This window comes from Cantharellus anzutake, assembly GCF_015039405.1.
Source record: "Cantharellus anzutake strain C23 chromosome Unknown EI90scaffold_29, whole genome shotgun sequence".
Taxonomy (NCBI): Eukaryota; Fungi; Basidiomycota; class Agaricomycetes; order Cantharellales; family Hydnaceae; genus Cantharellus; species Cantharellus anzutake.
In genome coordinates this window covers 435,409-450,975 of record NW_024066979.1, presented here as the reverse complement: position 1 = coordinate 450,975, position 15,567 = coordinate 435,409, and the positions used below count along the sequence as shown (strand labels likewise).

General features: G+C 46.9%; 3 protein-coding genes across 3 annotated transcripts; 2 read left to right on the top strand and 1 right to left on the bottom strand.

The window, feature by feature from the left end:
* Positions 1 to 1,528: 1,528 nt before the first annotated feature.
* EI90DRAFT_3124808 (uncharacterized protein) lies at positions 1,529 to 2,880 on the bottom strand (the record flags this gene model as incomplete). The annotated part of the gene is made up of 2 exons (XM_039063755.1): positions 1,529 to 2,389; positions 2,530 to 2,880. The coding sequence occupies 2 exons, from the start codon at positions 2,878 to 2,880 to the stop codon at positions 1,529 to 1,531; spliced, it is 1,212 nt and encodes a 403-aa protein (XP_038915238.1).
* Positions 2,881 to 4,006: 1,126 nt separating this feature from the next.
* Positions 4,007 to 4,479, top strand: EI90DRAFT_2923076 (uncharacterized protein; the record flags this gene model as incomplete). Its single annotated transcript, XM_039054809.1, has 2 exons — positions 4,007 to 4,228; positions 4,255 to 4,479. The coding sequence occupies 2 exons, from the start codon at positions 4,007 to 4,009 to the stop codon at positions 4,477 to 4,479; spliced, it is 447 nt and encodes a 148-aa protein (XP_038915237.1).
* Positions 4,480 to 5,940: 1,461 nt separating this feature from the next.
* On the top strand, positions 5,941 to 8,685 carry EI90DRAFT_3124807 (uncharacterized protein; the record flags this gene model as incomplete). Its single annotated transcript, XM_039063754.1, has 3 exons — positions 5,941 to 6,468; positions 6,508 to 6,786; positions 8,344 to 8,685. 3 exons carry the CDS (start codon positions 5,941 to 5,943, stop codon positions 8,683 to 8,685), a joined length of 1,149 nt encoding a protein of 382 aa, XP_038915236.1.
* Between the last annotated feature and the right edge of the window lie 6,882 nt (positions 8,686 to 15,567).

Sequence of the window (15,567 nt, the reverse complement as noted above, 5' to 3'; positions counted from 1 at the left end):
AATTAAAGGATTCTGTGGAAAACATAATCAATTGAGGTACCACACTTGGCATTTTGGTCAATGTACATTAAGAGGTATTGTCTATATGATGGGTCTTAATAAGAAATCCAGGGAACACGCTCTTCTTGTGCTTGGAAATGGGGACGCGTTGAGGTTGAGTGCTCCACCCTCCTTGCCAGCCAGAACGATTTGACCTTGCTTCACTCGATGAAATACGGGCAGACTGAACGCTCCACCCTTCTCGTCAACCAAGAAGAGTGCAGATGCTTCAATAACATGTAACCTCTATGAGCAGCTCGTTCCTCCTGCGAAAGAGCAGAATGACCAAGACAGCTTCAACCTCGTGTTCTTAGATAGAGTAAGAGGCTAGTGACGAATGAGATTCTGGCCATGGCGGCTTTGAGGAACTCAACTCACCGCAATGTGCTAAACAAACAACTATACAGTTTGTTATGTAATCAATGCATCACTAGCATTGACCTTGCCTGCACATGATGCCAAAAATGTATATATTGTAATGAGAAGAGAAAAAGGAGTACACGTGAAAGATACAAAGGAGGAACGTGACGTTGAAAGAGGGCTAGCGGCTCTCTATGCCGACTAAGCTCGTGGGGCCAAACTCTCCAAAACCTCTACTTTCTCTCTTGACTTCGCTATGCTCGATCCTAAAACTCCGTGGTGGGTTCTCCGGGATTCCGCAAGGTCCGGGCTCAACTAATCTACTACCCACTCGTTGTGGGCTAGACAGTTGCCCTTATTCCTACTGTTGGATTCCACACACTCACTCCAACTCTAGCGCGTCCTAGAGAATTTTGGGGGAGGGGAGAACTTCTATTCCAAAATCCGGTATGTACAGGATATAAGGAACAATTATTTTTAGAATAATTGATGGGAAATATTGGTACCATATGGCACCTGCATACCTTATTAGGCGAAATAATAAAAAAGGGTAACAGTAACAATAAAAGAATATCAATCAATATCTGAAATGATGGCAAAATATGAAAATATCAGGAAATAAGCGATTTCTCAATGGATTTACGGAATTAAGAGCCTAAATTGGAAATGTAGCCGGAGATAACTCTCACGCAGCCAATGAGCATTTTTACCAATTTATTAGACGCCGTGGGAACGAGTGAGGCTGGAATTCTGGGTTGCCGCTTGAGATTCCCACGCCCGCACATGCCCGTGACCTGCTGTGCCTAACTTCTCCAACACGGAACTCCGTCAAATCTCCACCGATTGGGACATTCTTGGTATCGTCAGAATCGTACGAATTAGGACTATTTTTGGATACCAAATTTGTACCGAGTCGTCGCGTGAATGAAAGTTGTTTTCTGATCGTGGAAGTGGGTATCCGAGCCGAGTCTGTGCGTGGGCGATTATCCCGCCTACAACGTTGCAGTGGAAAGGCACACATGCAAGGGAAACATGGTGGGAAAGAGAACACATTATGTAATTGTGGACTCCAAAGTGACCATGCAAGCACGGAAATGACACAAATACACAGGGCAGAAGAATGACCACATCAAATAAGATGAGTCCATGGCTCGGAGACGTGCTTCATGTAGCAAGGCCTACCAAGATTCAGTTCAAGCACGATTTGCCAATTATTACCCTTAGGGTGATATTGAAGCATTTCCGTCAACTCGATGATACGTGGTTCTTCAGCATTCCTCATCATCTCTTTGTGAGCCCAGCATGCAACATGGCGAATCACACCATCCATAGGGCCTGACGTTGGCCACATAGGCATGTAGAATTTCAACAGACCTTGACTCTGGAGAGAGTGGGCACCAACAAGAACCTCAAAATGATGGAGTTCAGTATCGGAAGCCTCCTGATACACTCTAGATTGTAGCCAGGCAGCTGAAAACGTGATGCATTGCATAGGATGTATACAATCATTTTCGTTGGGGGGAGGGTGTTGGTATGGGGACTGGGGAACAAGGGGGGGATACTTTTTGTATTGAAGGAACACGTGAAGATGATTTGCCTTGTTTGCCTTTGGAGGTGCGGTACCGATGATAGCTGGAATATCAGCATGCTTGCACATAAATGCCATATCCACGTATAGCAAATCCACTGTGGATGTGTAATTAAGGAGCGAGCCGACATACATATCTGATGAACAAGCTCTTCCCTCCGAATGCAACTTATCAGCCATTCCATCACGATCAGCAAGATGCTTAAAGAGCAGCTCCATAGACGGTGGCTCACAACGCCCACTCTTCCTCGCATGATGCGCTGTGTAGACTCCTTGTGCACTGCACTTTTCCAGCCAGAGCAACTCCGGGTCCTGAACCTCATCTACCACAAGGCAATACCAGTGGCCTAGAGGTACCACAGGCCAACGCACTGGAATTGATGAGCTGAGCATGCCAACTGACTGCAAGGGAGTGGCCACACAGCCACCCTCATTCAGCAGTGAAGCACGATACCCAATAGTCACAAGAGGATGCGTCGGCTCCCTCGCCACCGCAATCTTGGCAAGGCCGCTGTCTGATGCCTTCTGGCTTTCATTGATACGTTGGAGGTGGGTTCGGCATCGTCGGTGGTTGGGACAGTGGGGATGGGAGGATCAGCAGGAGGATCGACGAAGTCGGGGACCTCGGAACCGAGTCCAAAGAAGTGGACGGGATCTATGGGTTGTTCCGTGGTGTCTCCGAAGTCGGAGTCTGCAACTGGTGATCGATTCCTAATGGGGCGCATGATCGGAGTCGATGGGAGAGGGGTTTCAAGGTTAGAAAAGCTTCGAAACTCAACTGGGTTTCTCGCCAATCGACTAGGACCAGGCTGAGAGGGTTCTGGGGAAGGTGAAGTGGAGTTGGGAACTAATGTGCATAGTTGCGAACGAGTGCGAAGGACTTTTGGTGCCATACAAGACGTGTACTAGTCAGGGAGTAATAAAATACTGTCAGAGACCAGATTCGAGACGAGGGAGAGTCTCCGTAGCGGAGGGCTTTGGCCTCAGCGACTTATGCCAAGAGCGCTGTGCCTAGTGACACGTCCATGCCCTAACTTACTGACTGGCAATCAGAACCGAAGGGGGGTAACTCTAGTTGATTTTATTACTGGAGTGTAACCTATGTACAAGTTGGATATATATATGGTTACAGCGGAGACGGGTCCGCAATTGGCGGAGCCGAACGGAGCGGAGCTAACGGGGTTTAAACATTAGCCAACTGAATATTACCGACGAGTCGGGTCGTGGGGTTAGCGGGAAGGCAGGCGATAACCCAGAAACGGAAAGGAGGGTTAGGCCCGAAGGTGGGCTCTGCAGGGCAGGCGAGTGTATTGCCCAGCGGAGGTGGGAGTGTGCTAGCGGACGTCGGAGCTGTCCGGAAGTCTTCGGGGCTCCGTACTTAGGGAGGCGTAGGTAATAAATTGAGGGGGTGGTGACCATCGAGGGGTACCGAGAGGATTGCGGAATACGGGAGCTCCGAGGTTAGTGAGGAAGGAGCGGAGTTAGACCGGAGGGATCGGAGACCGGAAGTCGATGGCCGGGGATGGATATGACAGTGATGTGAGGATTGAGGAGGAGTGTGGTGTGAGTGATGTTCGGTCCGAAGGTGGATGTTGGAGCAGATGGAGATAGGGTAGGACTCTGGAGGTGATGAAGATGAGGGTCCAGGAGTCAGATGGGGATCGGGTATGTATGGATATGACATCATTTTACAATGACAACTACATGAAAAATAGGCTTAGAAAAGAGGTCAACAGGTAATGGACCTCCTATGAAGAATTCAAATGCCTGGATGGCCTACAAACCCTGCACTGGTGGTTGTTTGCTGATCGGGAGGAACCCGGATCCAAAGTTGCTTCCGGTTGAATTGCACATCCATTTCCCTCCTTTGTGTGCAACTCAAACTGCTGAAATGGGTGGCATGCTTCTTCAAAGGATGCTGTGAAGCGAAAAATATCATGGGAAAGGGATCAACTCTATAAATCAGCTACTGAAGTGTGGCTTAAGGCATATGAAGAAGCTTCACATTGTGAAGCACCAATGCCCTCCATTGGGAAGGTTGCCACTCAGTTTCCTGGAGTGGATAGAACTACCCTATGGTGCCATCTCAAGCATTCCCAGGATTCCAAACCTATTTCAGCAGCTAAACGTGGTCTTCTGACACCTATGGAATCTCAGGAACTTGTGGACTTCATTAAAGAAATGGGTGATCGGGGGTTTCCACTCACATACAAAAAAATCACTGAATATGGGCTTGCAATTGTGCGGATTACAATGAAAATATAAAGTGCATTGGCCATAACTGGGCACAGCAGTTTGTTCAAAGGTTTGAAGATCAAATTGGTGCAAAAACTTGTGCACTTCTTGAGAAAACCCGTGCATCAGCATTAAATCCTGAAAATGTGCGACACCACTTTGATCTTCTTTCCAAGACAATCCAGAGCTATGGGATCCACCCAAGAAATATCTACAACTGTGATGAGACTGGATGTCCCTTGAATGTCCCACTTTGACAAAAAGTGGTGGTATCGGCAACTTCCGGACAGGGCTGTGCTGTAGGCAGGCACAGCTGGTACTGCACAAACAAACCGAATATTGCGATTTCCCCATCCCAGCACATCCCCACTTCACAAAACACATCATACATGTCTTCATATACTATTTCTACCCTTCCATGATTTTTCCCGATTTTTCCAGACACATTCCCAGTCCCCACAGACCAAATTCCCACGCCCACCCAGCAGCACAGCCACACTCAGACTGGATTTCACTTATCTCAGCAACCACTGTACCGATTTGGACGATATTGGTACCGTTGGAAACACGCTATTTAGGAGTATTAGGATACATGATTAGTGGGAGTTCATTGGCGATGGATAGAGTTGGATATTTTTGGTCAGATACCATTTATTGCTTTATTGTTTTCTTGATTATTGTTTTCCCTTCTTTTTCCAATATTGATTGTTGCCGATATGACCCACCTAAGCACATGGGGCACATCGCATATTTTCTATCATTTTTCCCTGATCATTTCTCATATATACTGTACATGAGGATGTATCTACTTGTAAGGCCAGTTGGGGTGCTGGCCTGGGTTGACTCAGTCCTCAGTAGTCGAGATCTCGGCTGTATGGAGCCTATCATTCGACTTCGGGTTGAGGGTAAAGAGTGAAGAACCCTTTACCTGAGCCCAAGCCATACATATGTAAATACAGTTGTTTACATAGTATACAAAGAATAAAGAACAAATAAAGTAAGCATGCAAAGCACACACCACCACTCCACCACCCATGCCTTACACTACCTTTCCCCTTGGATTAGAAACCACCAAGATTGCCCCTCCCAAGCTAGTAGGGAGTAGTATGACCAAGAAGATCAGTAAGAAGACCTCTAGATCAGTCCTTGCTTTAGTGTCACCCAGAGAGGTGGGGTGAGAGATTGATTAGAGTACACCACACACCGCACCGGACCATTATCACCATTACCATTACCACTTTTTCCCTGTCCTTTCCTGTTTGCCTGCTGGGTTAGCCCGCTTACAGTGCCATCTCCAGTGCAAGCAAAGAGCACATTACTGTGCTAGAATTCATCTGTGCCGATGGAACTGCTCTTCAGCCTGTTGTTATATTTCCTGGGAAGGCATTTCTACAAAGGTGGAAGCAAGTGAATCTTCTAAATGCAAAGTGGGTCACATTCTAGGCAACCAGCAAGCTCACTGTCTAACACACTTTCTTAGATATGCATTCTCGGAAAAGGGTTGGGTAAACACTGAAATATCTGATCAAGCAATCAAAATCTTCCATTCTGAAACCAGTTACAAACTTGATACCCCTGATTAGTATCGCCTCCTGATCCTGGATGGGCACGCATCACATGAAAGCCCCCAAGCAATACACTTCTGTAAAGAACACAATTTCATATTGTATCTCCTCCCATCCCACTGCACACATGCCCTTCAGCCGCTTGATGTTGTAATGTTTTCCCCTCTGAAGAGCGTGTGGTCACAGGCAGTACAGAGCCACAAGTTTTCTGGTGACACAGTTACAAAAGAGAACTTCCTTGAAATCTACGGGACTGCTCACCTTAAAGCCTTTACCAAGGAGAACATACTCAAGGCATTTCAGAAATCTGGAATTTGGCCGCTCAATCAGGATGTTGTGACTCCTGAAATGATGTGGCCAAGCACTATGACATCACTTGATGCGAGTTCAGCAGTCCCAGTGATGCTTCCCTCACCAGTTAAAAAGGGAATGAACTTCTTCTGTGCCATGCATGAGTGTGAGGCAGACTACCGGCAGCATAGGCAACATGAGATGCAGTCATCAGCTCAACTGGACTCACACTCCAAGGAGCTGTCACAGGGACCCAAAACCCCCCAAACATCTCAGATAACATGCTATTCTCCTTATCAGGCACCTAGAACTCCCAGAGAACATTGTCAGATACCGACAATAGACCCAAATTTACTCTCACCTTTCCTTCCTCCCTCATCTGCTGAGGATGTATTCTGCGAGTCTCTATCTCGCTCATCTGCGTCCTAGTCATCTACCATCAAATATAACATTGCTACCCCCAATTTATCAAAAGCATGCACCACTCAAGAGGGCTCCCTCTGCAACACACTGCCAGCACCACCTGTGGTAACCCAAGCTAATCAACTCCACATCGAGAATGAAGTACTAAGAGAGGACGTAAATGCATTGGACAATGCATTAGCCAATGTTTACAAGGAGATGCAAGATGGATTTGATGCAGTGTCATATCCATACCAACTCTGCCCAACCTCCAACCTACTCCGCCACCATTCTGGTTCACTTCCAGTTCGTTGTAGGCAGGAATCTCCACTACCATACAAACAAGTCCAGAAATCGTGATTCTAACACCCTGATGAACACCCCGTACCCGAGGCACTTCATACACGGTCCCAGATACCCTTTATACCATTTCCCCATTTTCCCCAATTTTTCCCAATTTTTCCAATGCATTTCCAGCCCTAGAGTCAAGATTCCCACGCCTGTCAATCTAGCGGCCACCCAATTCCAGGCATATCTCAAGAACCACTGGGTGGATTTGGATGAAATTAGTACCGTTGGAAAGCTACGAGACAGGAGAGTCCATTCGGGCGGCGGGAAAAGGTTGTTGGATGCTCAATTAGGAGGGATACTATTTCCATCATTCATTTTATTGTTTCTGATATTGTTTTCATTGCTTTTATTTGTATTTTTTTTCCATCACTTTATTTGCTATTCTGTGTCGCCATAGAGGCATATTTCTATTCTTCCCCTTTGCCCTGCAATTTCTCACTTATAGCACACATTTTCATGTATGGTACAGAGGACTCCCCCGATGAGAAGGGACACCCCCACCAAGTAACAAGTTGTTTGATAAGTTTAGTGATGCCAGAGGGCGACGTACGAGTTTATACAGTATCTCTGACTCCTGACGACTGTCCAAGAAGGACCAGGAGTGAGTACTGATTTAGTGAGATTTTGTTGATTGTTTTCTAGCACCCAGACCATGGTGCAGTATTGGCACTGTCACCACCAACCATCCTTTCCCTCCTTCTGACCCGATTCAGACACTACCCCCAGGTCCCTACTATTTGTCTGGGCAGCTCTTGTGCCCGGTTACATTGTCCTCTCCCTCACCTCCGCCATATCCTCTGGTATATTTCCAGTCCACCTCTGCCTCCGATCTCCAGTACCTCCTCCAGTACCCCATATCCTCATCATAGAAGATTATTAATATTTCTATCTACCCAACATTACTACGGACCTCCTAGGACCTCCACCAACCCTGCAAAGGTTTTCCCATTACCCAATAGCTGTCGCTAATCCCACCCTTCACTTACCCACTCCACAGTGCTTGATAAGGCGATTCTCTCACAAGCTTGCCAACCCGGCAAGTGGGTAAGTCTATCTTGAGTTTTCCCTTTCTTCTCATATTTGTCCTGTATTATGTATATAGGTCATGTACCGTAGTTGATGGCACTTCAGTGCAAAATCGATGACTAGATCCCCCCAGAGTTTGCACCCTCCCATTCTGAAGTTAAGGACCCAACAATAGCATAATCAAACGTTGGCACAGCGCTCCCCTCCGAGTTGCTGAGGCCACGGTCCCTCCGCTCATCCTCTACCTCTGGCCTCCCTTCTGGGGAAAGGTCCAGACATGCTCATTCCCTTTTTTCTGTGCTCTGACATGCAGCCAATACACAGATCCTACTGTTGGCATCATTCCTGGAGCAGTTCCTCAAGCAACATGCAGAGAAGGAGAAAAAGTGCAAGAAGGATAGGTGCCGACTGCAGACTGGGAAAGCTGTTGTGTTGACAGAGGATGAGATGTTGGATTTGATTGAAAGGGCAGAAGTGCTGTGACAGGTGAAGGCTGATGAAGCTGCATTAAGGAGAACACAAAGAGAGACTCAGAAGAAACTCGTAGGAGAGATTGCAGAGCTCAGGAAACTGAGGGCTGGAGCATGGGAGGCAGCTGGGCTGGACAATGAGGTGCTGCTGGAGAATTGGGAGGTGATGAAGGAAGCGCACTGCAACCAGGGTGAGAAACCTCCACAAAAGCCACATGTTGCTATGCATGCAGAGGTTTGGGCATTAGTAACAAAGCCTGAATTGGAGGAGCAGGCCAAAGAGGATAATGTTGGTGATTCTGAGTGCTTGGGGAGCTCAGGTGAGGATGGAGACAGTTCAGAGGAGAAGGATGAGTAGCACATTGCATTGGGCGGGAATGCATTTTCCAATATGAAATGCGCCATGTCAAAGATTCTGACTCTGCCCTTCACTTTCAATCCCTTTGTCAAAAACCCTGAACGATGTAAGTCCGAGTGCAGACAGGGCTCAACTAGAGGGGTTCTGAGATCTCCGGTAGTGAACTGGAGCTTCTCCAGGAAGCCCAAGTCTGCTGGGTGGTACAAGAGGCTCTAAGAAGGATGCGGCCTCAGCAACTCGGAGGGAGCGCTGTGCCTCTGTTATGTCTCAGTTAGTCCTTCATTTCATATGTCTGAGGTATCTTGTAGGAGGGGGTCAGGTTTCACTCATAGGGGGACTTGGGGTAAGTTTTAGTCGAGATTAGAACTGAGGTACAATGGGTTCTAATCTACAGGTATATATAGAGGGAGGAGGAGAAGGACTTTAGTCAAAGTCCGAGTGATACCGACAGACACCAAAAGGTACCAAAAGGTTCTGAACGATATCTTTAATGGGGAACTGAGGTGTTGGGTCGAGGAGGGCGGAGTAGAAGGCCAGGGGATAAATGGGAACGAGAAATGGGTAAGGGGAAGTTAGCTGACTGAATGGAAAGAAGACAACAGTCGTACTACAAATGGGAGGTGACTAATTTAAGATGACAAGAGCAGGATCACCGGAGGATGCGGGTAGCTCTGAAGCCAGAGTTACATATCTGAAGGATGTTGGGTGACTCCACTAAATGAAATGGGAGGGGGAATGGTTTAGGGGTATGTAACAAGATGTCAGAGATCTGTCAGGAGGTCTGAGCAAATCCAGAGGTTCCAAATGTTCTGACTCGGGACCGAGCTTCCGGGATGGAGATGGCCAAGGGAGAGTGTGCTGAAGTCCAGGCTGGAGCTGAGACAGTTGGGAAGGGAGGTGACGTTGGGAAGTGGGGAGGTATGGTGTAGGGGATGATGAGGTTGTTAGGAAGGTGTAGTGAGGTGGGAGAGTACGGGGTCAGGATTCTGGGATATGACACCCTTGATCTCCATTTTTTGCGATTATTTAAGTGACTCCTATTACACATTATCCCCAATAATAGTACCCATTGCTGCTGTCATTGGTGTGTGAGGACCATGGGAACATGAGTCAAAAGTGCATGTGCATTGACTGGGTTATTACTGTACTACATCTTTAACATTCTGACTCGGTAGCGCCTATGGCGCCAAAACATGCCTGCAAGGGCAAGGTTGCCTCTGCAGCGATGATAAAAAAGAACGAGTGGTTCATAAAGAAACTGCAATCTCCCATCATGGGAGATTCACAACAAAAGTCGTTGTCAGACGATGATGAGGATCAACGCAATCCTCAAAAAGCAACCACTTCAGGGCTGGCCCCTGAGGGTTCAAAAAACTTATGTGGAGTAAGTGCAGGGCCCAATACCCCTAGAACTCCATGTTACACAAATCTTACCCACATTGGGGAAGATTCATCACCTCCAGAAGAGGTGATCGACTTACACGATGAATGCATAAGTGCCAAAAAATCAGCCCAAAGAGCTGATTGGACTAAGACACAGGAAACTCCAGGGCCCCACTATCCCCTGGAGTCTTCCCCCATCTCCCCAAGCCAAGCCCCAAAGGCAGACAAAGGGAAACAGAGGGAAGAACCTCCATGTCGGCTGTCCAACAAACTACTGGACTTGTTCCAGGTCCCATATGAATGGAGGATGGGAGATGAAGAACAACTCTTTCTCAGGCTGAAGGCCTGAGAAAGCGCAAAGGAACACCCTCAGAGCAGGATCCCTCAGAGTGTGGAAGCTCAAATAGAACTTCCGCTGCCTGCACAACCCCATGCCATGCCAGACAAGGCAAGGTTGCCAACCTCGGAGGAGGTCTCCAAGATTATGAGGAGAAGGTGAACTGAAATGAGAGCATTTGCTGAGGAAGCCTTATGAAAAAGTAAGGAAAAATCAGCAAGTAGACTCTTCCATGAAAAGGAAGCGCCCCCCTTGACCCCCTCACCCAGACAAAGTGAGTGTGAAGTTTACACTCCAAGAACCCCTTCTGGAACCCCCAGAAGCGGCAACATGAACTGGGGAGAGTCACTGCTTGCCCAGCCTAATTTCCTCCTGGATAACCAGGAATTGTGCATAATAAACATGATAAACTAGATCCAAAAAAAGATTGAGGAAACAAGCCACAATAGTACAGCTCGTCTAGAGATAACTCTAGAAAGAATGGCCAATGTGATTGATGCGTTGACCAACAAAATCAGCGAGCAAACTGACTTGCTGAAAGAAATAAATCTCTCACAAAATAGTGAGGAAACAAAAAAATATCCCTGGGCCACAGGCCAGGAAAAAACTAAAACTCGTGAAAAATTCACGAAAAGAACAACCAGTGAAAGTACACTGGATTACCACCAGTGACTCGACAGAGACGCTAAAGAAGTCCTTCTCCCAAAGATAGGAGAAGATGATGTTGAAAGGAGGCATTGTTAAGAAATCAGGAGAAGGATCGGCATGTACCAAAGGTTTGGCCAAATGAAGAACCTCTTGAACAGAGAGGCAACAACTTGCTCTCTCAAAAGAATGAGAGAATTCCTATCCAGCCTTGGGTGCAACCACCTGAAACAAAAGAACCGCTGAGAGAACAGTCTCTCCCAGTGAAAAACCCTCCAAAGGAGAAATCTCCATTGGACAGTGACCCTGCTAAGGCAGGGGAACAAGAGGAGTACCTGGAAAAATGGTATGAAAAGGCCATAATGGCTGAAGTAAGAATACTCACTCCATACCCAGAGGGAGTAAAGCTGGAGGCTCTGAAGAATGGCCTGGCTTTCCCTGACAAGAAATGGTCAGGGGAGAACGACATGGAGTCATTCTGGCAGTGGTTCACAGAACTACTGGGATTCCTTGCCTCACAATGATGCAAAGGCCCTCAGTTCAACGAAGTCCATTTGGACTGCTTAATTCACAGACTAGGGGGACCTGCATTTGACCTCGGAATCAGACTCCAAGATGAAACTCTCCTCAGAGGAGATGAGGGCATGTTCCTCAAAGTTCTCAACATACTGATGAGAACTTTTATAAAAGCATCTGCCATGTTAAATGCAACAAGAAGTACCGCAACGTAAAATACAAGGCAGGCAAAGGTTTAAAACAGTTCTATTTAGAACTGTCAAAAGCAGCATCCCAAATGGTGATGCTGTCAGACCAGGCATCCTTCAATGCCAGGTTCCTAAACAACATTCCCCTTGAATGGAAGAGGGAAATGATCGCTCATGATAGAATCAGAGTGGACTTCTCCTCAAATGAGGAGATGATAAGAGCAATGTCTCATGTGGACGAGATAATTGATGGGCTGAAGATGTCTTCAGCATAAAAATCGGGTTATTACACCCAAACAACCACCATGGCAACCACAAGCCATGGTAGAACCCCCCCATCAGGGAACAGGGCTGAGGAGCCCAAACCCAGATGGAAAGAAGATTCATCCTCAAAATATTTCAGGAAAACTGACCAAAAATCAGTTTCAATTTGCAGCAAGTGCAGCAAATTAGGGCAAACAAAAGATTGCCCTAAACATCATGCAATAAGCAATGAGAAACCAAGGTGCATAGCTGCCATGGAAGTTGCCCATTTATCAGAAGAAGAGTTGGAGGACTCATTGGAAGATAAACCAGAGAATAACTCTGGTGACTCTGAAGCATCAAGCTTCAAAGTTGAGGACCCATACAAGGGACCTCAATACTCACCTGATTCAGAGGGTGAGGAAGTCAACATTGGGACCATAAGAATGGGCCCAATGTCAGTCGTTGACCATGATGATACCAACTATGGAGTCAAACTGGCAGTAACATGCCAGTTAGAAGAAAGTCATAGAGGCTTTGGTGGAAACACCAAAGAAGGATGCCTTGGGAACCTACACCAAGGAACCCAAGAAGAACAAGAGGAAAGGGAAGAAGGACCAAAAGTCCGATGAAACCCAAACCCCCTTATTTGATGTGAAATTTTGCATCTCAAAAGACATGGGGAAATTTCCCACAAACAGACTGCTCTCTACTAAGAGAATGTTGACAGCCCACGTCAAAATAGCAGGCATAAAAGCCTACATGCTGTTTGACAGTGGGGCCAAAACTGATGCAATATCGCTGGATTTCGTCCGTGTGGTCCACATCCCAATTCTCCAGTTGGAGAATCCAGTCATCCTCCACATGGGGACAAAAGGAACAAGATCAAAAATCTTGTTTGGAATGAACATGGGCATCGAGATCAATGACCACGTTGAAAAACATTACTTCAATGTTATCAACATCAACAGATATGACACCATATTTGGTGCCCCCTGGTTGAATAAAAACCAGGTAAACTTAGACTTCTGATCTCACAAAGTGAGAATGGCATCCAAGGGCAACATAGACACCCTTGGAGTTGGAGAAGACCATGTGACGAGATCACATGGGTGGAAAACTCAAGCAAGGACTCAAGAACTGCCAAGAAAAAAGCCTCCCTGACTGGGAGGCGAGAAAGAAACACACAGGGTAATCCAATAGAGCCACCCTGAAGGTTGGCCCAATCCTAGTCCAGAAGGACTAGAATTTCCAGATGTACCACATCTGGAAGGACTCTCCATGACTAACCCCGAGTTTGAAATACTCAGGGAATGGTGGAGAGAAAAGTTTGAAACTGTAATGGCACCAGCGCCATTAGAGATGCCTCCCCTGAGGGAGGTTAACCATGGGATCCCATTAAAGGACCTGAACAATGTAAAAGCAGGATGGTGGTATCCTGCAAGCAGCAAGCAAGCGTGCCTGCTACTGTGCATCTGCAAAGCAGACGGATCTTTGCACACAGTAATTGATGTGAGAAATCGAAACTCAAACATGATTCTTGATGTCACTCCAATGCCAGACATGTGACTGATCCAGGAATCAGTCACCAGAGCAACATACTGATCCAAGATCGATATGTCAGATGTGTGTCAGAGACCAGACTTGAGACGAAAGAATGTCTCCGTAACGGAGGGCTTCGGCCTCAGCGACTTCTGCCAGGAGCGCTGTGCCTAGTGACACGTCCGTGCCCTAACTTACTGACTGGCAATTAGAACCTAGGGGGGAACTCTAGTTGATTTTTCTACTGGGGCGTAACCTATGTACAAGTGGGATATATATATGGTTACAGCGGAGACGGTTCCGCAATTGGCGGAGCCGAACGGAGCGGAGCTAACGGGGTTTAACCATTAGCCGACTGAATATTACCGACGAGTCGGTTCATGGGGTTAGCGGAAAGGCAGGCGATAACCCAGAAATGGAAAGGAGGGATAAGCCCGAAGGTGGACTCTGCAGGGCAGGCGAGTGTATTGCTCAGCGGAGGCGGGGGTGCGCTAGCGGACGTCGGAGCTGTCCGGAAGTCTTCGGGGCTCCGTACTTAGGGAGGCGTAGGTAATAAATTGGAATGGGGGGTGGTGACCATCGAGGGGTACCGAGAGGATTGCGGAATAACGGGGGCTCCGAGGTTAGTGAGGGAGGAGCGGAGTTGGAACGGAGGAATTGGAGGGACCGGAAGTCGATGGCCGGGAATGGATATGACAATGTGTATGAACAAATATGTGTGGATCCAGATGACGTTCTCTATGCCCCATTGGATGTACAACTCCAAAACGATGCAGCAAGGAGACTGCAATGCTCCCTGTACTTTCCAGCGCATGTTGACCTGGGAACTATGAGGAGAAATAGTGTAAGGAATGGGTGGTGGTTGTCAGGTCAAGTATCTTATTCATTGTTATTCTCATTACAAATAAGATACAACAAATGTATATAGTTCTTGACCTTCTTCCATGTCCAGTCAATAATATAGCTCTATACTGCTTACATTATCGACAGGCTAAGGATAGCAGGGTCACCAGGGTCAGCACTCCAACTGCCCCTTACAAATAGGCAGATGTTTACATGTCTGGTTTGATGACATCTTCACCAGCACAAGCTCGGTGGAGAACCACAATAAAGCACTATTGCGGTTATTCACTCACCTCAAGGGGGTGAAGTTCTACATAAGCCAGAAGAAATTCCAGCCGTTTGCTCCAATCCTAGACATTCTAGGAAGCCGCATGGATGAACAAGGCATCCATGCCCAAGAGGATAAAATGGAGAAAATCCGCAACTGGCAAGAGCCAGTAGACCACACAGGAGTCTTACAATTCCTGGGAATGGTAGAATATCTATCGATATTCATGCCAAACATCAATGGCTACACAGGGCCACTGCAAACAATCTGCTCAAACAAGCAGATATTCAGGTGGACCCCACTCCACCAGAAATGCTTTAACGAGATAAAATGTCTCACATGCAGGGCTCCAATTCTGAAGCCCGTCCAGTGGAACCCACTGGAAAACCTCTTGATAGAAGAGAGGGATAAACTCCATGTCTGGGTTATAACAGATGCATGCCCAGCAGGCATGGGTGCACTAATTGGACAAGGCAAAAAGTGGCAAACTTGCCCCTGCCGCGTTTATGTACAAAAAGTTCACAAACACCCAGCATAGGTACTTTGCCTATGAACTCAAGGCACTCATGAGATGGCAAGACAATCTCATGGGAGGCCATGAATTCACAGTAATCACGGATCATAAAGCTTTGGAATATTTCACAGCAAAAAACCACAACTCAGGAAGACACCTGAGATGGCAAGCTTTCTTTGCAAGCTGTAATTGCAAAATAAAATATGTGGAAGGCCACAAGAATAAAGTGGCAGACACACTTTCACATTACTACAACTCATCAACTGACAAGGATCTGCATTTCAATGACTACATGTCAGCAGACATCCACCTGGATAAGAATGCAGAAGACATCATCCCCAACAGAGTCGAGGAGTATGAAGAACTGCTGCTAAGCAGCACTCTGAGTGAAAACTCAGAGAAA